At 37.2% G+C, this 25,694-nt stretch overlaps 1 protein-coding gene and 1 long non-coding RNA gene across 16 annotated transcripts in view; one reads left to right on the forward strand and one right to left on the reverse strand.

Moving 5' to 3' along the window:
- DTNA (dystrobrevin alpha) overlaps positions 1-25,694 on the reverse strand; it is a 386,077-nt gene that overhangs the window by 44,516 nt on the left and 315,867 nt on the right. For 5 of the 15 annotated variants that reach the window (XM_023207706.3, XM_023207705.3, XM_023207709.3 and 2 more), the window contains 2 exons: positions 25,419-25,543; positions 18,566-18,649 (listed from right to left, as the gene is read on the reverse strand). The exons of 1 other annotated variant lie outside the window; for it this stretch is intronic. In XM_023207706.3, coding sequence (XP_023063474.1) covers positions 18,566-18,649; positions 25,419-25,543 — 209 coding nt within the window. Of the gene's footprint in view, positions 1-7,469; positions 7,563-8,135; positions 8,214-16,758; positions 16,849-16,918; positions 17,207-18,565; positions 18,650-21,046; positions 21,056-25,418; positions 25,544-25,694 lie in introns of those variants that run through there. 9 more of the 15 variants (XM_023207713.2, XM_023207704.1, XM_023207708.2 and 6 more) reach the window with 7 other exon arrangements.
- Positions 1-25,694, forward strand: part of LOC111539731 — a 126,912-nt gene that overhangs the window by 15,223 nt on the left and 85,995 nt on the right. The gene's annotated exons all lie outside the window — the stretch shown is intronic.

Here is a 25,694-nt window from a genome sequence, read left to right on the forward strand (position 1 = left end):
TCTTTTAAGTAACATGTTCATATCCATTAGTAATCCTCATCTCTTTCAAAATATCATCTGCCATCTGACAATTATCTAGAGCAGTGCTTTTCAAATTTTAAAGTGTAAGCATATCACCTAGGGATCTTGTGAAAATGCAGTTTCTGGTTCTGTGGTGGTACGGTAGGGGAGGTTGGGAGGGTGGGACCTGAGAAAATGCATTTCTAATAGGCTTCCAAGAAATGTTGACAATATTGGTCCAGTGTACTGGTTCAACACTGAGTATCAAGGATCTAGAAGATCTTGAAAACAAAATGGAAAACACAAATACGTGAAATGAAGCCGAAATATAAACGATATAAAAGAGAGCATTTTTCATGAGTATTTAACAGATATAAACATTCCCTTAAGACAGAAAATTGTCGGATATTGGGCTTACATAATGTATAGTATCAATCCCAGTGGACTGAGATTTTATTCAGTACACAAGTTTAGATTTGGAGTAAGAAAATAATTTTAAGAGCAAAGGCAGAGTTAGCTCTGGAACACTGATGCTTTAAAGCAGATGTCTGCCTTTTTAAAACAATGTCTGCATTCTGCAATGGTTAAAAATAATAACTGAATTCCTTATTACAGCTTCAATGAAAAGGAGAAAGTTACACTGTCTTTTCTTTAGACATCAAACTACCCCACAAAGAGACAACCGAATTTGATTTTAACATGTTTGTCATTTCTGGCTCATGTATTAGAGACTATACATCTAATTCAACACAGTGTGTGCAGATTACAATGCCCATTGCTCCAGGCCCAGGAACATGATCTCTTTGACACCTTGAAAGTGACTTTGTCAGAAACATTTGTATTTTGATAAATAATTTTAAAAACCTTGATAAAATCTTCTGATAAAAGTATCTCTTAAAATGAATGACTAGCTAGTGTAAGTAATACGAAGGTTATGTTTTTAAAAAGCTTCCTGGAAATGTAAGACGTGAAGATATGGGATTCTGTATAGCAAGCGATAACTCATACTTCCATGCCTTTCCTCCCCCAGCACTGAGTGAATGAGGGCCTGTGTAATATATTACCCCTTTGTGCACATGAACAATTTATGGGTCCACATGTGCCATTTCAGCATGTTCAAATTACACAAGGGTGAAGGAAGCATTCCTCTGATAAATTTCTCTATTTCAAGACTTCAATTACAAATAGTTGAAAATGAATGGTCAATAATCCCTAAATCATTAAAATAAATACCAATTCCAACACTTTCTCCAGCCCTAGCTATTCATTTCAGGACTTTATAATCAGTAATCTTGCTACGAGACTATGATGAGTTAAAAAGTGATTGCAGTGTTGACTGCATTTCAGAGCGGGAAAATCCATTATTTTGAAAACACTCCACTTTCTACCTGAAATGCATGGCCAGTGTGTGTTGCCAGTGATTTCAACATGGCGTTCTAGGAAACTCAAGTGGCCCCAGCTGAGCTAGGGCTTGTGAAAGCTAGGGCTTGTGATCTGGCAAAGATTTCTGGGAACTCAGGGTTTGTTCACATTCCTTTGATTTTTTTCTGGGCCTTTTCTGCTTTCCAGTTTAGGGGAGTCAACCAGAAAATACTGTGATCCAAAGAATATAGCATATATAAATGTAAAAGCAAAAGCATATATAAATGTTTCTATATTTTCTTTTCATATTTTTTCTACTACTCTGGATAGTGATGGGAAATTTATTACTAGAAATTAATTTAGAAGGCCATTGAGTTTCATATACTACTCTTCTATTAAAAGGATTAGTGCCTGAGAAAGCATTATTAGTTAACTTAAATGGAAGATTGCTTTATTAGATTATTTCCTATCTTTGGCAGTTGGTTTAGAGCAAAATGCTAAGGGAATAGAGCACTTTTTTTTGGCATTTAGGAGTCAGCGAGCTCAAGAGAGTCAGGGTAGAAAGGAACAAAGTGACAATGGGGACCGAGAAGTGGTTTTATGGGACTGAAGAATGGGGAAAGAAACTAACTCTCAAAGCTTAGTGTAGTGGCCCTCAGTGGTTTGGAACAACAAAAAAAGACAAGAAATCATGAAATGGCAATCTTCATGGATAGCAATAAGAGTTTACCACAATAATGGCTTCCTTAAGGGAGACCTTTAAACTCCTGTATCGAGACCCTGACTTCAATAACCCCCTAAGTTACAGTCAAGGTCATACATTCTACCTTCTAAAAACTCTCAGACTCCCCCATTTCCTTCTATTCCAACTGTTCCTGATGTGACAGTCTTGAGATTTATATTTCCAGGATTCTAGTTGTGTTAACAGGAAATGAAAACTCGTATAAAAGAGACACTGTCAGTAAGTGTAGATAACTCTTCTTTTTTTCTTTCAACAGATTATAATTTCTTTTTGAAAAGATTGCAGTAAACTCACATTTTTCAAAATCAACAAAATGTATTAAAGACAGTCAGTCAAATCTTGACCTACACATTAAAAATATTAAAGGCATACAATTCAGTGGATTCAGTAGTGAAGTGGGTTATGGATTCAACTGTGTCTCCCCCAAGATTTATATGCTAAAGCATATGAATACCCTCAGTACCTTAGAGTGTGACTATGTTTGGAGATAGGGCCTTTCATTACAGTTAAATGAGTTCATAGTGTGGGGCCCTAATCTCATAGGACTGATGTTCTTTTAAGGAGAGGAAGAGACACTGGGGTAGAGAGAAAAGATTAGTTAAGGGCACAGCAGGAAGGTGTCCCTCTGCAAGTCAAGGACAGGAGAAACCAACCCTGCTGGCACCTTAGTCTTGGACTTCCAGCCTCCAGAACAGTAAGAAAATAAATTTCTGCTGTTCAAGCCATCAAGTATGGCATTTTGTTTTGGCATTCTTAGCAAACTAATACAAAGATGAAGAATAGAGGGGGCATTAAAATTAAAAAATTCTTGCCCAATTATCACTTTAAGTGTAAAAAAAAAGGTTTAGAACACCCTATTAGTTGCTCTGTCCATATCAGTGAATTGCTGGTGCTTACTTTGCCCATGTCTACCCTCTACACAAAGCTTAATACTTTAATTTTTCATCTATTTTATACTCCTATACTAAATGTTCAATTTAAGTGCTACTCTATAACAGTGATTTTTTTTAAATAGTAAAAATTCTAATTTTGCTAGTAAAGTTTCTGACTACTCCTAACAATTTTGTTTAGGGTAAGATGGAATTTTTTAGCTATAGCACTACTGATATTCTACAATATCAACAGATGTTTACAGAGCACCTACTATGTGCCTGGCACTGTGCTAGATGTCAGAGATAAGGTGGTGAACAAGTTGGAGAGGGTTCCTGCCCCATTGAAGATACAGTAAGTAGTGAGTCAACCAACCAGCCACCAACCAACAAACTAACCAGCCAGCCAACCAACCAACCAACCAACCAGCCAACCGGCTAACCAGCCAACCAACCAAACTATGATTGCAGCTGATAAGAAGAAAATAAAAATAGTATGCTGTAATAGAGACTAATATAGGAGACCTATTGGGGGAAGTGTCTTTAATCTAAGATTGGAAGCTAGACAAGCAAGTTCATGTGCATATAGTAGGGGTGAAATGAGAAAGAATGTTCCAGACAGAGGGGAGAACTAGTATTGAGGTCTTGAGGCAGGAAAGAACTTGGTTTGTTGAAGGAATTGATCAAAAACTGACATGAATAAATGTAGTGATTGAATAGGAGAACCCTAAGAGATCTGAGGCTGAGAAAGGAATAGGCAAGGACTAAGTTACATGCAGATTTGTACACCATGGTGAGTGGTCTAGGTTGTAAACTAGGTTCAATAGGGATCTATTAAAGAGTTTTAAGCATGCAAGTTAATTAAAATTTAGACCTTGTAAATGAAATTCTGAAATAGGCATTCTTAGACATCTTTTTTCCCCAAAGCATAAAATACTGTGGAACAATTTTAAACTAGATGGATTATTAATCCACTTACGAAGAAATCTATTGGCAACACAAATGTACACTTTCTTGTACTTGAGAAAAATATAAGCAGAACAATTTTAACCTAGTCATATGACATTAGGTGTCTAATCAAGTGACAATGGTTAGAAATAGAAGTTCTGGGCTGGTTTCAAATCATTTGGTTGGTCCACTACAGACCCTGGCTATAAACTAGCAAGCCCAGGCACTTGACAAGCTTTGGGGACAGGTAGTAAAAGCCTACTGTTTCACATTTTCAGACTCCTTTTCCTGCAATGAAGAAGATGCACACAAATTATTAAGGCTTTTAAAACTTCGTTGAATTAGGAAGGAAGCAGAAATTCTCCCCTGAGCTGCAGGTTATTTATTTTATTTATCTGACATCAGAACCAGCAATGACATAAGTGTTTCTTTAGTAGCCAACTATTACAAATAAGTCAGTTTCCCATTGTGTTAAGTAGTTAATATAGGGTAGAAGACCCCCGCATAGAGTTAATCAGGATTATGTCTGAATAACGGCAAAAACAAAGCTTTTCATAAAGAACGGCTATAAGGTTCCTGTTTGCGGAGCATCTCATGAAGGGTGCACAGACAAGGAGGCTAAGGAATGGGGTGGAAAATAGATGGGACCCAGTGTCATAGGACCTGTTTGCAAGCACTTACTAGCATGTGACTTTAGATAAGTCACTTAATGTCTCAAAGCTCATATTTTTTAAACAGTGAGATGGAAATAATCATATCCAACCTTCTAGGACTATGAGAAGTAAAGTAAATAATTTGTGGAAAAAGGTTCTGTAATTTTTGAAGCATTTCATAAATACAAAATTTAGTATTCATACTCCAGCTGTTGAGATAAAAGAAACTGAAGACAAAACTCTTGCCCTTTTTGAAGCTTACAATTAACGTGAGAAGTCACAACTCAAGGAACTGCATACATAAAAGGTAACTTTTAAGAATCACCATTCCTGTTATTAGTATGTGCTCAAAGTGTTTGCTAAAATCAAATAAAAACACTAGAATAAGATATGCAGTCTCAGTAAATACGTGGAGGATGCAGTGTGAAGGAGGTATCCACAAAGGATCCTGAAAGGCATGTGTTGATGCAGACTTTAAAAAAGGTGATGAAACGCAGTGGTTATGAACTTGGATGGATAATGGTTAAAATCTCTGTCCCACTTTTTATAGCTGTGGGACTTTGGGAGAGTCAGGTAAGCTCTCTAAAATGATACCTTTACTTATCTATAAAAGGGGGACGATCTTATTTACTCCATGGGCTTACTTTAAGAACAAATTTAAGGACTACTTTAAGGAGAAATTATGTATACAAAGCTCTGAACATAGAGCTTGGCATGAGGTTAGTGTTTTACAAACACGATTATTATTACTATTATTATATGTCTCACTGTGACTTGATGGTAAAGCATTGTAGCTACAATGACGTTAAAGGAGGTAAGAGGTCATTACATTACTTATAGAATCATGACAGCTGTGAGGAATTGTTAGGCTCTAACAAAACATAAAGAAAAGGGAAGAAAACATAAGAAATTTGAAAAAGTTGGAATTTTTTAAGGATAGAAAAAAACTATGAGAAATATGGAGGGTGCATCTATTAAAACAAAGCCCCCTTCATTGATTGGTTGGTCTTAAATTCTGCTTTGTTTTCAAAATACAAATCACATTTAGCTTTCATCAAGCAGATGCAAGGTGTCTCTGCTGAGACAGATTTATGGTCTTAAGTAACCATCAAGTCAATATGATGAATCACTTGAGTAGGGAAAATGGCTGGTAGTGACAAACTCTGAGCTTTTCTCTTTGGAGATTTATTTGTTACAACCTTAATTAAGAAAAGGTCAAGAAAGAGCAGTAGAAATAACTAGAGTGTGCTTAGAATGATGGGAAGAGGACACAGGGTGAGATTGCATCATTGCCTTACAATTGAATCTATACTGACTGTATTCTTCTTCAAAGATGAACAATACCATTAACAAAAAAAATTCAGTGCTTAGTTCTACTGTTTCAGCTACCATGTAACACTGGAGTACCAAACTCCTTGGGAATAAAGCAATTTTGTAGTTTTGAGAGGCTGAGTTGTGAAAAAGTGGATACTATTTAATCTAGAAGCTCACAAAATTTGAAGAAAGGGATGGATTTAGGTCAGCCGAAGAGTGCATTTTTATCCCCTTAAACAGTAGGATCTAAGGTAAAATTGAACTAGTATACTGGTTATACATTTTTAAAAACATAAGATACATGTATGTACTAAAGCACATAAATGTTCATCAGTTCATGAGAACTAAAAATTATCTTGCAAAAATAGGTCTAAGAAGCAGTAATAGGAAGAAAATTTTGAAAATATTCAAGTGAGGAGGAAAGAGGTCCAGAAACAAAGTGGCTAATAACATCAAGTGGTGAGGGCAAGGAGCACGGAGCAATGGCCTGGCATCTGAGGGATGCGTTGGTGAAATTCTAGGTTGGTGCAAAAGTAATTGCAGTTTTTGCCATTACTTTTAATGTAATTGTCATTAATTTTGCCAATTACTTTTCCTCTAATAGTAGAGGAAAGAGGACTTGCGATGCTAAAGGTTTGAAACATTTTAATGGAAATTGAACCCATTGGCTCTCTTAATAATTATAACTATGGAAAATCCATGGGCCCTTAGTTCAGAGAAAATTGAAGTGGTTGAGAAAAACTGACATATTTTCAAGGAGCTGGTTTGCTAAATACGTTTATAAAAACAGTCGTCTGAACTAGAGTGAAAAATACACATGATAAATACATGGTTTGTCCTTTTCCTTTAATTCAAGTTGCAAATCCACATTTATTATTAACATCAAGTAACTTTAACCAGCAGAAGGAGTCTCCTATGTCACAATTAAAATGGAGAAAAGCTTTCTGAATGGCTTTATCCAAGCATACAGAGCTATCTTAATTCCTGAATTTAGCATTTCTGAAACTAAGTTTTGTGTATTCCAAGATATAAAAGCAGGCTTTAGCAGGATGATCATCAGAAACATGTATAATAGAATTGCTGAAAGACAATTGTTCCCACTGTTATCATTGTTAAAGAAATGATTTCCATTTTGTGATTCAATGACATCACATTTTTTCTTTTTCACTCTTATCTTGAGTAAAATGAAGCACTGTTTTCCAAATCAGCAGAGACATCCATGTCCTTGGATAAGACAAATTCTTGTATCATCATCCTGTGGTAATTTGGCCATGACATGTAGCACAGAACTGACTGGTGGGGCCTGGAGTCCTGAATCTACCTGAAGGCTAATATTTAGCAAGGCATCCCTTTATGCAAGTTTTCGCTTTAGCTAATATATAAACAAGGATATGAATCTTATGGTTTCTTCATGGGAAGTATACAAACTAACATCACAAAAGACTTCTTAATTGAATCAGTTAACAGTGCTTCAGTGTCACCACTGGCATCCAGTGACCTTGCTCCTTGCTGAGACTGCTTGTCACCAGCTCAGACTGCATCCCTCTCTAAGGACAGTCAAGCAGCCAAACCTGCACTAACCATGAGGGGTTGTTCCGGAGCATGTTGACATACAACCCGATGAGAACATGTTCATCAGCTAGCCTGTCTGCCACATTCAGGCTGTACTGTATCCTGAAACAGGGCAGGGGGAAAGAAAGGGTGTTGTTAAGAGAGGTGGACAGAAACAAGCAGAGAAGGTAAGAGTGAATTTTTGGTAGAAAAGGCATTTAGAAAACCAAGCAAGTAAAGGAAGGGTAGTAAGTGATGTGCTATGAAAAACACAAGCGAAATCCAGGCAATGAAACCCACAATTCTATTTCACTAACTTTAAAAATAAAGACTTCCATTTAGGTCAAATAAAGTTTTAGAAAACAGATTTACATTTTTCAACCGCTAAGGCCAAGGTATTCATCTGTACAGTAACTACATTGAAATGGGTTGCAAGCAAAGATTAAATATCTGTCAGAAAATCAAATCTTCAGCTTAGTCATTTCAAAAAAGAAAAAGACACAAATCTGGTAAAGTGAGTAACAACACAGATGTGTCTACTGGAAATAACTACTTAGTGCTGTTAATTGGGTTAGAGCAGAGCTGCTTTTACTGAATCCAAGATGGTCTTTCACACACAAAGCATTTTTGACAAAAGAAATCTCCATTTTTAGTTTAGTTAATGCAGGGTTCCAGTACACTCTGGCTGAAACTTACCCTTTGCCCTTCAGAAAAGCTGGAGCAGCCCTAGCCAGCAGTTTGTTCTGCTCTACTTCACTGTCCTTGGGAGGAGAGCTAGTTAATAAGATGGGAAAGCCAAGAAGAGCGTAAACACCGCAATGCATTCAAGAATAGAAACTGGCAACAGACACTCCCAAGTCTAGATCCAAGTTCCATTTGGACAGATCTCTTATTATTTTGAAACGTTCAAGATGTTTTCAGATTTCCACAGAGTTCAAGTAGGAGTAGAAACCCAGCCTGAGAACACAACCTCAATCACCATGATCCCAGATTTGACCTCTGCTATTTGCTTAACAAGAAAGCATTTATACTGGGTATGTCTAGACATAATGAAAATTCATTCAACATTTATCATGGCTTAGCATGTAAACAGTCCAGCAGTTCACTAAGTCCTGCCAGCCTTTAGATTCCACTCAAGAACTGTAGCCTTCCCTACATCCTCCAACTTTCTGTGCTGAATAGAAAGACTTGAAAATTACCTAGCTAGAGATTGCTTCATATTGGACGTGTTTTACTACTCCAAGCAAAAGCCACATGACCTTGGCTGTGGAGCTACAAAGAAAATTTTCAGAGAAACAGAGAAATATACCTTTGAGTCTTATACATATATGTTGTTATTTCTTATGTTTATATTAATACAAAGCTAGTGAATATAGTCTCATTGCTAAAGCAAATTCTTAACATTATAGATTCATTATGGGAACTACTCATTTTCTTTAGTAATTTAAATGGCAATTTTAAAGTTTAAAATACACTTTTATTAAAGTACAAATAGAAATATAAATAATAATTAAGTGTGGCTACAGTAAAGTCATCCAAAATCTACTGACAATTTGTAGTCATACTACATTGAGAAATATGGTATTAATTCTTAGTATTACAGTTGTATTGGTTGGTAATATGTTTAAAGAAAGTTAGCTCCTCTATGGGTTAAGTAAGAATTTGCCCTGCACACTGGTAAACCTAAAATTATCCTACTCCTTCTTCATGGAAAATAGTAAAATAAATTGTCTGTCTTTGTTTGAATGCCAAATATTTAACTACTTGGATATAAATTATGAGGTTCTGCCAAAAATTTTCAAGAAACTCTAAATCTACTGAATATATATATATAATGGTTTATAAATTAGTTAAAATCTTAAAAACTTTATACTACAAGTTTTAAGGCTCTATTTAAAGCACCATTCTTTCAGGCCATGAAGCACTAAAAAATATAAATTTATACATACCACATTAGAACTATGTACATTATAGTTGGAATTCTTGCTTTATAATACTGTATATTAAAAGATTCATTGAATAGTGAGGTCTCTGATAAATTTAATATTAAATTTGATTTGTAAAGAAAATGACTAGCAAAGAGTAGACATGCATGTTTGGCAGATGAATGACATTTTCACTCAGCTCTTCAGAAAGGCATCTGTTATAAAAATTATTGCTGTACTTAAGAAGTTCAACTGTATGCAAACAAAATTGACTTTTTTTTTTTGAGATGGAGTCTCACTCTATCACACAGGCTGGAGTGCAGTGGCATGATCTCGGCTCACTGCAACCTCCACCTTCTGGGTTCAAATGATTCTCCTGCCTCATCCTCCTGAATAGTTGGGATTACAGGAACACACCACCATGCCTGGCTAATTTTTGTATTTTGAGTACAGATGGGATTTCACCATGTTGGCCAGGCTGGTCTCGAACTCCGGACCTCAAGTGATCTTCCCCCCTTGGCCTCCCAAAGTGCTGGGATTACAGGCGTGAGCCACCATGCCTGGCCCAAAATTGGCTTTAAAAATAAATTAGATTGTGTTTTAGGAGAATTTACTTTCCTGATAACCTTAATACTTATCTTTATCCAGCATATTGATGTTTTCCTTTTAAAACTGCAAAACCTGCCCATCAGGGCCAAAGAACCACCTTCAGCCATCATTTTCTGTGATGTACCATTATCCCACCAAAACACTTTCTGTGTTCTGTGATATACCATTACCCCACCAAAACTGCATTCCAAACTATGTCTACTGAAGCAGATCTCCATACATTCATTATGCAGTACCTACAGTACCCCTGCTGCCCAATATCCCCCCAATTATTTTTTGTAACTAAAGACAGATGAATCTATCACATAATTTATTTTGGATGCTTGCAAAACCGTTCAAAACACTGTGTGAAACATCCATAAGTCTTCCCTCCAAACTAAACTATCTCCCTGCCTTCTTATGCTTCTCTGTTCCTTGAATCCCAGAAATTGTGGCAATAATTTCTTAAGCAAATAGCCGAATAATTGCATAGGGACAACCTCTCACACTGAACGTGCAAGATAACAAGCAAGAATCAGTAGAGAAGAGAAACACAGGAAGGTCAACCACGAAAATGTGTTTGTCACAAATTATTCTGGTGAAGTTCTATGGGAGGAAGAAGACGTGTCAGTGAAGGCCCAGAAATGTGGGTCCACCACCCACCACTGACAAAGCCCAAGCATGGAGGAGCCCTAGCCTCAGTATTGTGTAGGGGTAGGGCTGAGAGAAGGGGGCAATAGGCTGGACTTTCCTTTGGTGGCCTTCTCCTTTTTTTTTTCTTCAAATCTTTGGGCTCCTCTCCTCCTTCCCCTACTCCACTTGCCTGTCTCCCCTCTCCTCTTCCTTTTCTTCCTCCTTCTAACCAGGTCCCTTCCACCCTCAAAGGAATGAGACATATTCCACGTATATACATCTCTTAACTTTTGCTGTCATTTTCTTTGTGTTGGCCCTTGCCGGTGCTGGTTTAAAGAAATAGTTTAAAATCTTTTATCTTCCTTTCCTTTCCCATGAGGATTCTTAGAAAAAACAAATCTTGGAAAATAGGGGAGTTACACCATGAACATTTATGAGTTTCTGGAAATAAACTATTTTGTTTTGCTATAGCTCTTAATTTTTAGTGCCAGAAGAACTTCTAACTTTTTAATACTCACTGTTGACATAGTTTCTGTAATTTCTAGAGTTAGCTTCAAATTCTTCTCATCATCTGTTTCTAAGAAGCCAAAAATATGACCACGTATAGAGGAAGCCAAATGCATGATGAAAACAAGACAAAAATAGCCACTCTTTCAAAATGAAATGAATCAAGAACCTTGAGAGTTGACTGGGAGACAGGTTTCACTTAAAACTTGGGTCTTTAAAGTCTTTTCACTTGAAGTACTTTCCACCAGAACCTCTTCTAGCAAAGTGAAATTTTTTTCTCTTGAGTTGCTGTGAAAACAGTGATTGCCATGGTTTGAATATTTGACCCCTCCAAACTTCATGTTGAAATTTGATCCTCAATGTTGGAAACAGGGCCTAATGGGAGGTGTTTGGGTTATGGGGGCAGATCCCTCATGAATGGCTTGGTGCCATTCTCACAGCAATGAGTGAGGTCTCACTCTATTAGTTCCCTTGAGGGCTGGTTGTTACAAGTAGCCTGGCACCTCTTCTCTGTGGCTTGCTTCCTCTCTCCTCATGTGATCTTGGCACAAACCAGCTTCCCTTTGCCTTCTGCTGTAAGTGGAAGCAGCCTGAAGTCTCATCAGAAGCAGATGCTGATGCCATACTTCATGTACAGTCTGCAGAACCATGACCCAAATAAACCTCTTTTCTTTTCTTTTTCTTTTTTTTTTTGTTTTTTGAGACAGAGTTTTGCTCTTGTTGCCCAGCTGGAGTGCAATGGCGCAATCTCGGCTCACTGCAACCTCCACCTCCTGGGTTCAAGCAATTCTTCTGCCTCAGCGTTGTTTTTTTTTTTTTTTTTTTTTTTGTATTTTTAATAGAGATGGGGTTTCATCATGTTGGCCAGGCTGGTCTCAAACTCCTGACCTCAGGTGATCCACCTGCTGTGGCCTCCCAAAGTGCTGGAATTACAGGCGTGAGCCACCGTGCCCAGCCTAAACCTCTTTTCTTCGTCGATTACCCAGCCTCAGGCACTCCTTTATAGCAACACAAAGTACTAAAACGGTAATGATGTGGGGCTTACAATGATCCCTCAAGGCTCTATATAGAGCCTTTTTGATTCTAAACTTTCATTTTGTAGCTTGGCAGTTTGCATGGAGAAGTTAAGTTTCTAATTCTTTGTGGGATTTAGCATCAGGCACAATGGAACCTACTTCCTGACGAAGGCAAGAGTGCTTCCAGCATATCATTGTGTCAGAATGTGACAATGGCTTTCATACAACCCAGCCTGAGCTTCAAAAGCTTCTTCTGTTCTACATGCCTTGTCTTCAAATCAGAATGTATTCTTCCTTTTAAGCTCTGAAACTGGGAACTATTTGGGGTTCAACTTGACCATGGGATACACCTTTTCTAATCTGAGTTTCAAAGAGAAGCAAGACTATCATTTCTAAAATTATATGCACACAAATCTCTTTTTCTTATTGTCATCTTTTTCTTTTCACTAATCCCTTGCCACTGTATGAGCACATCCTTTCACACACATATTATCACCGATGGTTGTGGGAACAGCCATACCTTGGAGGGCATGGCATGGTAAATTTTGAAGTTCATATATCTGCTGAAAGAAAAAAGGCAGGAAATATTCCTTTAGACTTTATTTTCTAACAAAAATCCTTAGCTTCTCACCATTTCCTTTTTTAGACCTTTGGAAAGTAGCATATCTAAAGATAAACATAAATAACCTTCTTCCAAATTTTTTCACACACACACAAACACACACACACACACACACGACACAATGGGTTCTGGAAAAGTAGAACAATCTCAAAATGTTTCATACTTATTAAAAAAATTATCCCCTTAGCTTTGAAGGGTGATGACTGATGCCAATAGTTTTACTTCAGTGAAAATATTTGGGAGTTGGTCCAAAGGTAACAGAATCACACACAGATGCTTCCTGGATACCTGAAATATATTTTTAAAAACCACTTCTGCTAATGTTGAGTTACTATATTAGCCCTTGACAAAGATTATTTTTTCTTTTATTGAACATGATATTAAAGGCCTGGCTGCAGTCTCACAGAGAGCAAATACCATAGAAACAAATTATATTAATATAGAATAATTATCACAATGGTTAAAAGAAAAACAACATTTGAAATATAGCAAATTAAGAACAGATATTTTCATTTCTATTCTTACATTATTAATAAGCTTGTGTGACATTTAGATTTGTGAAGAATCACTTACAAAGTTGGCTGTCTCCTTAAGTATCTATAGTGTATAAAATTTTCCTTCTCACTAGAATTACATAGTTTAGTAGTAAGGCCATCACACTAATTTAAGTACAATAAAAAAGAATCCACAAATCTTTTGTCAAGAAATAATGTCTTGAAACATTGTTTCTTTTTTTCTAGATTTCAATAGCTTACATCTGAAATATAAAATATCTATTACCTGAAAATTCATAGACCAGTATTAAAAAATAGGTTAGTGTCTCAGTGGGAAAATTAGCTGTCATCAATTCAGGCTGGCATAGAAGCTGAACCACCTCAAACAGGTACCATGGAAAAAATAAGAATTATTAGGTCATATTTAATTTGCTACATTGTACCCAGGTATCATCAAGTCACACTAATTATACTTTAGTCAAGAGAGCCTCTAGGAAAGTGCTTGTTGGTACAGGGCATGCAGAGACAATAGCCAAAGCAACTCTAGTAGGAGAATAAAGGTTACTGAACTGAACAAGATAGGTGACTGTGGTTTTAATCACGCACTAACATTTTAGTATAGAAAATTGTTAGGGTTGATGTGTAGACTGCTGTAATTCCAGTTTGGAAAAATCTAACATATTAGTGGAGCTCTGGGGCTACATGAAGTAAAGAATTATCTGCAGAGTGATTATTTCAAATTCATAAAATTTCACACAACATGCCCAGAAAGTTTGAAAAGAGTGAGAAATCTTCAGGGTGGTGCCAGATGTTGATTTAAAAATTAATCTGTTTTATGACTGAAAATGGATGGGCATTAATCTTAGAAAAAAATAGATATGAAGAAAACTTTGATTTTCAAAAGGAAAGGCTACATTCAGTGTCTCAAATTTATTTTTAGCCACTTGTGATTACCAAATCACAACTATTTAAAATGTAGCTTGAACTTTTTGAGTCAGATTAAAAGCCAGGGTTGTTAGGTAAAGAATCTCTGCGTAAGCAAAAACATTTTTTAAAAATGAAAAAGGCACAGTAAATTAGCATTTCTTGGGTTGAAAACCCAAACCTATCAATCAACTGACCAACAAGTCAACCCAAAAAATAACTCACAACTGCTGCTCCTCTTGGAGGGATCAGGATTTGGGAAGTATCTGGGGTGGGTGCACTCTCCTCATAGGAACTACAGAGCCCTAATACAGTATCATTTTAAAATTTATTTTATTTTATTTATTTATTTTTGAGATAGAGTTTTACTTTTGTTGCCCAGGCTGGAGTGCAATGGCATGATCTTGGCTCACCACAACCTCTGCCTCCTAGGTTCAAGCTATTCTCCTGCCTCAGCCTCCCGAGTAGCTGGGATTATAGACGCCCACCACTGTGCCTGGCCAATTTTTGTATTTTTACTAGAGATGGAGTTTCACCACTTTGGCCCGGCTGGTCTTGAACTCCTGACCTCAGGTGATCCACTCGTCTCAGCCTCCCAAACTGCTGGGATTACAGGCGTGAGCCACCATGCCCGGACATCTAATACAGTATGATTAATTAACTACTTGTTATTGCAGCAAACCAGAAACTAGCATATTAGATTGTGTTCAACATGCGATATGAATTATAAGCAATTTCCTAATATTTGGTGGAGTGATAAGACCTGGCTAAATGTTATATAGTATAGTCAACGTGATTCCTTTTGTGAGTGCTTACCACTTTAGAGGTTGCAACTATGAAAATACCTGTGAAGACTTTAAATGATGTTTCTAAAATTGGAGGTAAAAGGAGTGTGACTAATTTTTTTTATTAGTGTTTACCGTGACTAATGAAGAAGTTTGGTCATAGTGAAAGAAGCTTACTTGATGTTAAAAAGTATTGGTTAACTTTCTCATATAAACTAAGTAAGGATTATGGCAAGATAATTAAGATTTTAAAAAGGAGGCATGATGCCAAAAAAGATAGCAGATCCTAAGAGGCACAGAGCTGTGGGCAGTGAAGGGGAGAAAGAGCCTTTGGGACCTGGCTTTGTGGTCAGTCCTTGCAATAATATCTGCAATAATAATAATAAGCTATCTTTCATAAGCTTAGATAATGTTGCTGGCTCACCATACATAGCTCTTAGAGCTCTTTCCCTAGCGGTGATAATAGATTTCCCTCAAATCAGCCATTCTTTCCTATAAATTTATAAGAAAACAAAATAGATTTAGGCATACAGTTTACAATCAAGAAAATGAATGAAGTGAATCGGTCCTTTGATTATGTTATATGACCCACATTCTACCTAACTTCTAACCAGCACTGAATGTACACATGTGCACACACACATAGATATACACACATGTAAGAAGACTTCAAAGGACCAAGGGAGAGTGCCTTTGAGAATCCCTTTTTTTTTCCTTTTAAGTAAAGGAAAAGTGAATCAAGTACATAGCTAAAAAAGATGTAAGAACAGGGAATAAGACAGATGATGCTGGTAACCAGAAGTACACACTCATAAATCTGTATGAAGTAGATTACTAGGATGTCGAAAGATTTCAAAGTCTTATCCCTGTGTCTTTTGAAGATCAAAGTGGTAGGCTTGTAAAGAGCCCTAGGTGAAAAATGCCAGGAGTTTGTGGGGAGGATTCTGGAGTGGGGATTTCAATTTATCCTCATTCGGCTTTATCTTTCTAGGATCTGTCATGATACAAACTTAGGCTAAAGAAAATATGGAGAACTTACCTACTTTCTTGGTGCTGCCCTATACTGACCGGCACTATACTTGGCTTGCTTAGGTTTTATTTCATTGTTGGGATGGGCTAGGGGTGAGGGCAGAGCTGTAGGTCATATTTCTTTGGTTCTGTTTCAATGATAGAAGTACAGGCCCTTTAACTTTTGCCTACATCTGGCATGATGGATTTCTACCCATCTGAGTTTATCGACATGATGAAGAAATCAAAAGTGATTTACCACCAGCATTATCAAGTGATAGAGAATAAGCACTGAGAGCAAGCAACTGTTTTTGAAATTGTTACTTCATTAGGAATCAGACTGCCCTCCCTGGGGGGAAAATGGATCAGGTCCAATGGGACAGAAAGGTACAAGTCCTCAAGTCTTTAAGTGCAATGAGGTCCAGCTACATGTCATTGTCCTAGCCTCACCTAGTTAATGATCTTTCCAATAGACTCCTTAATTCAAGAGTCTTAGAAATTACCATCTGGGGTTTTTGCAAATTGTACAAAAGCAGAGACTTGTCCAAACAAGATCCAGCTTGATACACTTCACATATATACATCTCTTATATGCTGGTATGAAGCCATGAACTCCATAAAATATGTGGAAAGGAGAGGAAAGAGCTGCAAAGTCCAGCTCAAGTTGAAAAGTCTCAACACAATTTCATTAAACCCCAGAAGACCTCTATCTCCAATAAGACATACTACGAGAGGATTTTAGTGCTAGAGTAGAATGACTATGAGTCTAGCTATGGAACTACTACTATGATTAGCAATTCAGGGCTGGGATACTGACCGTGCACCGTGATCAAGCTGATTTACGTACTGCTTTATGAGGGAATGCTCTTCAGCCACAGGGCTGGATGCACTTATCCCCTCAGGTAACCTGAGGGATTCAAACAATGAGACTCATTAAAACTTCCCATGGACAGAGCAAGGCCCACTCAGAGAGGAAAGACATTTAGTGTACACAGCTTTATTGAATAGCACCCTCAAAACAGAAACCGTAGGCCAATCTCTGTGGTGATAGAAAGAAATGTGAGCTTTAAACAACATATCTGTGGTTCACAGAGAACATTCCAAAAGGACTGAAAATGGGAAAAAAGGGAAATAATCATATTTTGGGTTAATGGGTACCATGCACCCTGGAGGAACCAGAACAGCTCAAAGTATTATAGGAATATTTTAGGGTAGAAGAAGTCATGTTATCCATCTAGACGCATCCACCAAAAGCACCGTCCGAGCTGAAATGATATAAAATGATCTTCAGTAAGGATGGGGTCTACCTCTGCTTGACATTTGCAGAATGCAGAGCTTCCTAATAAAAATACATATTTCTCAACATCACATCAGGTCTTCCCTAGACAGATGCACACCTGCGTCTTTTTACAGACTTTACGGTTTATGATTTCGTTCCAGAAAAAAAAAAAGTTGAATTTGCTGGTGATTCTAAAAAAGAGTGCTAAAAGGAAGTTACTGAGGGCCTAAACCATATTATTCTACTGTGGATGTTCTGCTGTATAACTGTCTCCTCGTTTCCACTTGTTACAGACCTTGTTTATACATCAGAAACACCATATTCTGTTTATTCTGCTAATTACAATTATGGGGAACATCTTCATCTCAGGTTCCTGTTGATGGGCACATGCAGGAACTCAGAAGAAAAAAATCAGCTGTGTTCTTAGTCTCATTGTCTTCAGATCCTCAATTGAATGTACCAGGATATTAGAATGAAACTGGCACCTTATAAACCTCTTCAGGGAAAAGATGAATTATGTGCATTTTATGAAATATGAGGCTGTACTCTTTTTCTGCTGAAAGGCATTTGAAATCTTATGTTCAATTACTCACTCCAATCTTCCTTACCTTTGTTTTTGTTTTCCCGTGAGCCTTCTTGATGAATTTATAAAATAATTATCTGGTGCTTGATTTGCAATTATTTGATCAAATGACTCAGAGCACCTCTTGACCCTGCATATGTCTGATGCTAACTCTTAGAGAAATATTTGCTTCTCCTGTTTCTTGCTCACATGGGAATGGATCTTGTGCAAAGAAACGAGATGCAGATCCACCTTTTAAAAAAGTTATTATTATTATCGATGAAATTGCTTATATGGAAACTACATTTCCAAGTTTGGTCTTTAGCCTCTAGCCTCAGGAGCTCCAGGGTTCACCAACAAAGGATTCTTTTGTATCTTAGCTTTAAATAATGACATGCTTCACCATTTATATAATAACACACCATTGCATCTTGAAATTCCAGTTCCTTGACTTCAACAGGCCACTCTGAGGACTATGAAAGTGACTTCATTAATAAGATGGGAAGCATGTGTGTCAGCAGTAAAACTGAAACATACCCCACATTCTTACTGTGGATACATTATAAATGCAGGTTGCCAGACATGACATTAATCCCCAAAGCCACCATACCCCTCTTTAAATGCATACAAATGAATGAAATTGAAAACTTATAATGGATATTTGCAAGCTAGTTTCCAGTAACAATATTCTGCCCTTGGCTTGCATGAGAATATTTTTGTTACCACAAAATCAAGGCTCATTACCAAAGAAAGGGCTTATTTTATAATAGGGTTGGAACTTACCTCCTGGTAATAAAAGGACTTCCTGAGGAGGGAACAGAGTGGGAGAACAGGGTGTCATTCATGCTGGTTACAGGTCTGGGAGGCCTAAAACAAAAGACAGTGTGAATAGAAAGTTAAAACAAATAAAAGTCACACATATAAAACTCTCCCTCATCCTTCCAGGAAAGGGGATGGGAAGATCTGAGTTCTATCTTTCCCAGGATCAACAAGAAATCTTACATTTTCCAATTAAATTCCTTAAGTGTTTTAAAGTAACATTTCCTTGAGAATATATAATCTCAGGTAAACACTGGGAGGCAGATCTCCAGTCACCATGTGAATGTTGATGCATGAGCTTTGAGCCTTGATATTTAATTGTACAATATTCTGGAATGAAGCAAGGATGTGAATGTTGATGTGAGCTTTCAGCCTTGATGTTTCATTGTGTAATATTCTGGAATGAAACAAGGATTTTGAAGAAGGCAGTGGTTTTATTTCTACTGCCTTCTCAAGCCTTGAAGACCTGATCATTGAATCTACGTTCTCTTGGAAAGAGGAAGATTCCTGAGGCTTTGGAAGGTTCCTTCTGTGTTCTCCATGATGACGGGCCTCTCCAATATGCCTAGTCTGAAAGGATACAGGCTGTACAATCATATCATACCTTATTTGCCTTTGCTCTAAGTGAAGAGGCAAGTAAGCTCCACAAGGATTTATGAATTTAGTTTCTGTTGTTTGGGTGATCCATATGATAGAGTATATGGTGTATGGCATCCAGTAAGCTTCACTTGTTTTCTTATGGTAAGAGAAGGAAAACAGAGTTCAGTTTTCCTCAGAATTGTTCATGGTTCTAAACACCAACTGCATGGAGTCCATCTTCCTTGGTCTGATTTTCATTTCATTCTGTCATTCTTTTCCTATCATGAATGTTTTAGGTCAGGTAAATCGTAGGACTAAGATCCCTATCTCATCTCCAAGCCATTTTGAGTCTTTTTTAGGTTCAATATAGGATAATGAATGGTAATATGAGATGGGATTTAGAGTTCAAAAGATGGAAAATGAGGTGGGGCATTTTCTGAATCACAGGAAATTTCAGTTTCACTATAATTCTACATTTGAGTTTGACAGTATAGAAAATTTTGAAGATGAGACATTAATTATAGCAGCCTAAATAACCAATTTATGCTGGCTTGATTAAGAGCCAAATTTGTAAATGGTTTAATTTTTACTTTTGAGAACAGCTTTGGATTCTACAACAAAGACATTCTGGGAAAAAGGTAGACTTGTATACCCCAATGTATTGACTGGAACAGACATGAAGCTCTGCAGGTTTTAAAATGTCAGCACTACATGCAAAAATTCATTGAGACTTAGAATAACAGTCTCTGGGGTTAGGGATAAAAGATTACAAATATGGTGCAGTGTATACTGCTCGGGTGATGGGTGCACCAAAATCTCACAAATCACCACTAAAGAACTTACTCATGTAACCAAATACCACCTGTACCCCAATAACTTAGGGAAAAACTAAAATAAACCAATAAAAAATAACAAATTCATCGAAACTTTTTTCATGGTAGCTGGTGCTAACCTATGCTCTGAGATTTTGTAAGACATATCATCTGTTGGACGAAGCCAAAACAACAGATTCACTATTTCATCTACTCTAGACAAAACTGAAGTTCTGAAAACAATCTTAGTGTTTTGCATTACTTATCTAAGATGCATCTTTGATATATAAGGGAGCAACACAAGGCTAGTTTAAAACTAATTCTGCTTTGAGTTGAACACTAGCAATTTGGAAGAAGGATGCTAATTTTATACAAATGTCCTCTGTGAATTATGAAAAGTTTGATCTGCTAGATTTTAAAACAGTGAACAGAGTATAAAATCTTCATCGTAGATTTGCAAAGAGTTGAAAAAAATACTTGACCTGACACTTTTGATTTTGTCTTTTTTCTTTTTTTTTAACTTTTCCATCTTCCTCCATGTCTAAAAATGAGAAAACAAGTGGATTTAGAATGCTTTTTGACTAGCTTGATAAATGTATTCTATTGAATCTGGTCACTACAAAGCTGAAATCCAGGTTTTTCAGCAAATGGCTTTGTTTAAGGTCTACCATTGAAATGTTGAACTTGGGACAAAGAATGGCTAGCCCTGGCACCAAATGGTGGTTTTCAGAGGAACTGAAATTCCTATTTCTTCCACAATCAAATGGCAAGTTACCTTATCTAACAAATGGCCCACACTGGGAATTTTGAACATATTTGGTTTTACGTAAAAGAAACAGCTCCACAGAATAAAGTAAGTCACAGGGGCCTTCTGGACAAGATCTTCACAGAGGACAATTTTATATAAGTGTCATCCTTGTAAACTGAGTGTACAGCACAAGAAGACTTAGTTCTAAACTAGCCTCATATTGCTCACTTGTTTTGTGTCTCATCCCCACTTATGATCATGATTATACATCTTCACAAGTAGACTGGAAACTACTGCACTACTTACCAAGTATCACTTTTGGCAGCGAAAAATTGAACAGAATAGAGACTGTTAATCATGGTAACATTTACAAGCAATACAATAGCTAAGAACAAATGTCAAAGTACCAAAATGTCACCACCTGCTCATTTCTATTTAAGGACTAATTCATGACTGGCAGCACCTCTCTACAAGATGGGTAGAAAATCCCTTGGCTATAGTAAAAAAAAAAAAAAAAAAAAAAAATGGCATTTTCTGTGTGTCACATGCTTCATTTCCATATGCAAATGTACGTGTGTGTTTGTGTGTGACAGAGATATTAGTACTGTAACCTGTTTAAAAATCCTATTGATTCAGTCTCTCTTTTTAAAATTTATTTTTTACCATATCTAAGTCTACCTGTAAAATGTTAATTTGTTACATAGTCAGACTGTGCCATATTTTTGCCACTTTTTGCACATTTAAGTTGTGGCCAGGTGTGGTGGCTCACACTTATAATCTCAGCCTAGTTGTTCCAGACCAGCCTGGGTAATATAGAGAGACCCTATTTCTACAAAAAAGAAAAAAAGAAAAAAAGAAAAAAAGAAAAAATCGGAACTTGAGTTTTAAATGAGTAATAAAAATATTTTCTAATGTTTTCATGAGGTATTGATAAAGCATTTTCCACTTATTATTTTCTCAATTTTATTTATATCTTATAATGCTTTTGCTGCTCAACTTTGGATGTAGTATGTATTAGAGGACTAGTAGCAATGTTTTTTTTTTTTTTTATTTTACTTTAAGTTCTGGGGTACATGTGCAGAACCTGCAGGTTTGTTACATAGGTATACATGCGCCATGTAGTAGCAATGTTTTTTTTTTTTTTGAGTTGGAGTCTTGTTCTGTTGCCCAGGCTGGAGTGCAGTGGTGTGATCTCGGCTCACTGCAAACTCCGTCTCCTGGGTTCACGCCATTCTCTTGCCTCAGCATCCCTAGTAGCTGGGACTACAGCTGCCTGCCACCACGCTCAGCTAATTTTTTGTATTTTTAATAGAGACAGGGTTTCATCGTGTTAACCAGGATGGTCTTGATCTCCTGACCTCTTGATCAGCCTGCCTCTGCCTCCCCAAGTGCTGCGATTACAGGCGTAAGTCACTGTGCCCAGCCAGCATTTTTTAACACAATAATTAAACAGCAAGATGTGCATTTAAGAAGACTGTATAATGTTCAACATCAAATTTTATGTCCATGAGCTCTATAATGTTGTATATATTTCAGCACCATGTAAGGACCTACCGTTATCCTTCACTTAAACATTTACATCATGGACTTTTTTTTCTGAATATGTCTTTGAAGAATTTGTATTAATTTACAAAATCAACACACTTTTTCACAGTGGCAAAAACAAAATGTTTTATTTTGAGTCTGTGCTATAATTCCCAATGCCCAGAACCTCAGGTCATCAGCACAGGACAGAGTATGCCCATCAATATTGCCAATGCTTGCACCCCACTCACTGCTCCCTTCTTACCTCTGTCTGTGAGCTTATCCATGGGTGCAACTGACATGGACTGGGATATTTTTGTGACACTACACCCAAAGAATGACAAAGATGTGGTTTGTACTACAATTAAAGATTGCTTAATAAATTATTTAGGAAAGCACAGGGAAAGGTCAGAGAGGGAATGAGGATGATCAAGACAGAGCTACAGCTAGAAAATATATTTTTATTGCTATGTATAGTTCTAAGGAACATACTTTTAGGGTGATTTTTGCTAGAGACTCAATGATAAAGCTTACTTCACATAGTTCTGCACTATGACAATATTCCTTCTGCATAAGATCTTGATAATTTAAGTCATATTTGGGAGTAATAAATTAAGGGCATTAAGTGGAGGTGGGAGTATTGGTGTGTTTTATTTCTTAAATTTCAGTTATTTTCACTGTACAGCACTGTATAAAAGTAGTGGGATGGCTTATTATAAAATGATATGATATGGAATGTCATATATTTTTGTCTAATTTATCAAAATCTTATTTACATACATTTGGAAGAAGTGTGAATATTCACTAATTCCATGTACACGTTCATTATAGCAGATTAAGAGAGCATTCTTTTTTATAAATGATTAAGGCTTAATATCATTTATTTTTTTATTTAAATGTCCTTGATGTGCCTATGATAATTTAGAATAGTTAAATGAGCAATGCATTTTAAAATTAGAAGTCTCAGAAAAAAGACGTGGATATCTACTCCGGACAATAGCATTTGAATAAAGAAACAAATATGGAAAAAATTTCTATGGCTAAAAATAGAACAAAAATATTCTGTTCTAAAATAGACTTGACATTCTACATCCAGAATGTCTTGTATGTTATTTCAACAATTAAATATCTTGTACAATTTGAATTTTAAAATTAAAACTTTCACCCTGGGAAAATATGTTATCAGTGAGTAGAGATCAGTATTCTGATTCAAGGACTCTTGAGGATCTGGTAAAATACATAGAGGTTTTCTCAAAAGAAGACACATTTTGTACAGAATTTTAAAATCTCTCCATGGAACATTAACTAAGAATGTATTGTGTAGCTTAGCCCTCAGTTACTTCAATAAATGACAAAACAGATTATATTGCCCCATAAGTCAAAATTTAAAAATTATTACTCAGCCAATTTAATACCTCTCTCTCTCTCTCTCTCTCTCTCATACACACACACACACCACCCAATCCTAGCACCCACTGGATACAAGGCCCTGAGCTAGATAATACTCCAATGTGACTCACTGTGAAACAGACTTTTACACTGCAGTACATCACTTTCTAATTCTTTGGAGGAGTGGGAAGCAGCAAAGCTCTTAGAGCCAGGCTATTCACACCCACACCCCCATCTTCATGACACCCAACAGTTCCGCTGAAGGCCGCTTTCTTGGGGTGAAACTACTAGCAGGGCTGGTAGGAAATTACTCTCAGCATAGCTCAGGGAGCACCAGCTGCTCTCACTTTGTTGTGGTCATTTATTAGCAACTTAGTGATTGTGTCTAATTGGCTATGGGAAGGAAAGTCTAGACCTTAATAAGATCCTTCATAAGCTCCTGTGAGGTAGATTGCTGCAACTGGTTGGCCCTTTGGGACATTCCCCACATTTATTTATCCCTGGCTTATTTTAAGGTTTATTTATAGAAGCATAATTTCCAAAAATAAGTTAACCACATTCTACAGAATTAGTTTACATTAGCTTCCAGAGGCTGAGCCCATGCCAGCTTGTAAGCTGAGAAACAGGAGCCTTCAGGCTGTGTATACTGCTGAGGTCAGAGGTGCCTCAAAGCGCCCCCAGGAACAAGCAAAACAAAGCCCCAAAGTATTTATACAAAGCTCACAGATGTGACGCAGCACAAATTGTTTGGTGGTATTTGCTAAGGTCCATCGGAGAACATAGGTGCTGCTTCCATGAAGGTCTCATACCTACCACAGTGCCCCTTCTGGATCATATGCTGAACTGCCTGAAGCATGAACTTTGCATTGTGGGCTGATGGGTAGGTCCCATCAGCCCATCTCCTGATGTCAACATGCAAACACAGGCCCTGTGGTGTGACAGGTTCCACTGAACTGTGGAAAACAGCAGGCAGTTCATAAGGAGGCATCTGTGACTACATGGTACCTAACTGTGCATAGAAGCAGGTAATGAGACTCTTTCTTCTTATGAGCCCAAGGTAACACCAAGGAAAAAACTGTTTCTTCTACCTAAGCCCCCCTTGTTATCTTGGCCACCCGGGCCTGAGAGAGGTTCAAAGGCATGAACCTCTGGGAGGTAGCAGGGATGGCTGGAAGGACCGTTTGCTGGTCCAATACCTTCTGCCACGAAACTCACACATACTTTGAAGAAAAGAATCTTTGAATATTCTGATAAATTTTCCCACCACTCCTCCTTCCCCTGCACAGGCTATGATTCTTGTAAAGTTATATAGCTTGGGATGAAAAACAAAAGTGATTTCTAGGTTTGCTGGCATCTTAAACTGGGTCTGCAGAGCAATAAAGAGCTTTTATATTTGGAACTCAAAGCACATACGAAATTAAGGAATAATATGCTGTAAATCATTTTTTACCACAGTGATCCCATTGATTGTTAACCTCCAATGTGCAGGCACCACTAACATCCATATTTTGTAACTAAGCTTTCTGAAATATTTTCCACCTCCAGGCGAATTATGTTAGTGTTGTATATTTCACTTGTCTGCCTGGTGGAAGTACTGTATACCTCAACAACAACAAAAAACTATAAGGGCATTACTCTGACTTTTTAACAAAATTAAATGAAAAATCTTGGTTGCTGACCACTGATAGGGAATTGCCTTTGTGTGGCTCCAGACATGTGCCCTTGAAGAAAATTTTCTCTTTACTGGGAGGGTAGAGATACTCACACGATGTGAGCCAAGTTGAGTGGCTTCTCAGGCTGATCTGGGAACATGGGGTGCAAAGGTTCACGGCTGGAAGCACAGCTCAGGGACTTGCTTAATGCATTAGTCAGCTTCTTAGCAGGTGATTTCTGGAAAGAAGAAGGAAGGTAGAAGTGACAACAGCTAATATATATGTAATATTTTATCAAATGATTTGCTTTACATAATAGATATTCATTCATGGAAGAAATCCTTTTCAGTGCTAACTCTGAGTCCGGAAGTTTGCTCAATGCTGGGAAG

This window comes from Piliocolobus tephrosceles, chromosome 18 (assembly GCF_002776525.5).
Source record: "Piliocolobus tephrosceles isolate RC106 chromosome 18, ASM277652v3, whole genome shotgun sequence".
Classification (NCBI taxonomy): domain Eukaryota; kingdom Metazoa; phylum Chordata; class Mammalia; order Primates; family Cercopithecidae; genus Piliocolobus; species Piliocolobus tephrosceles.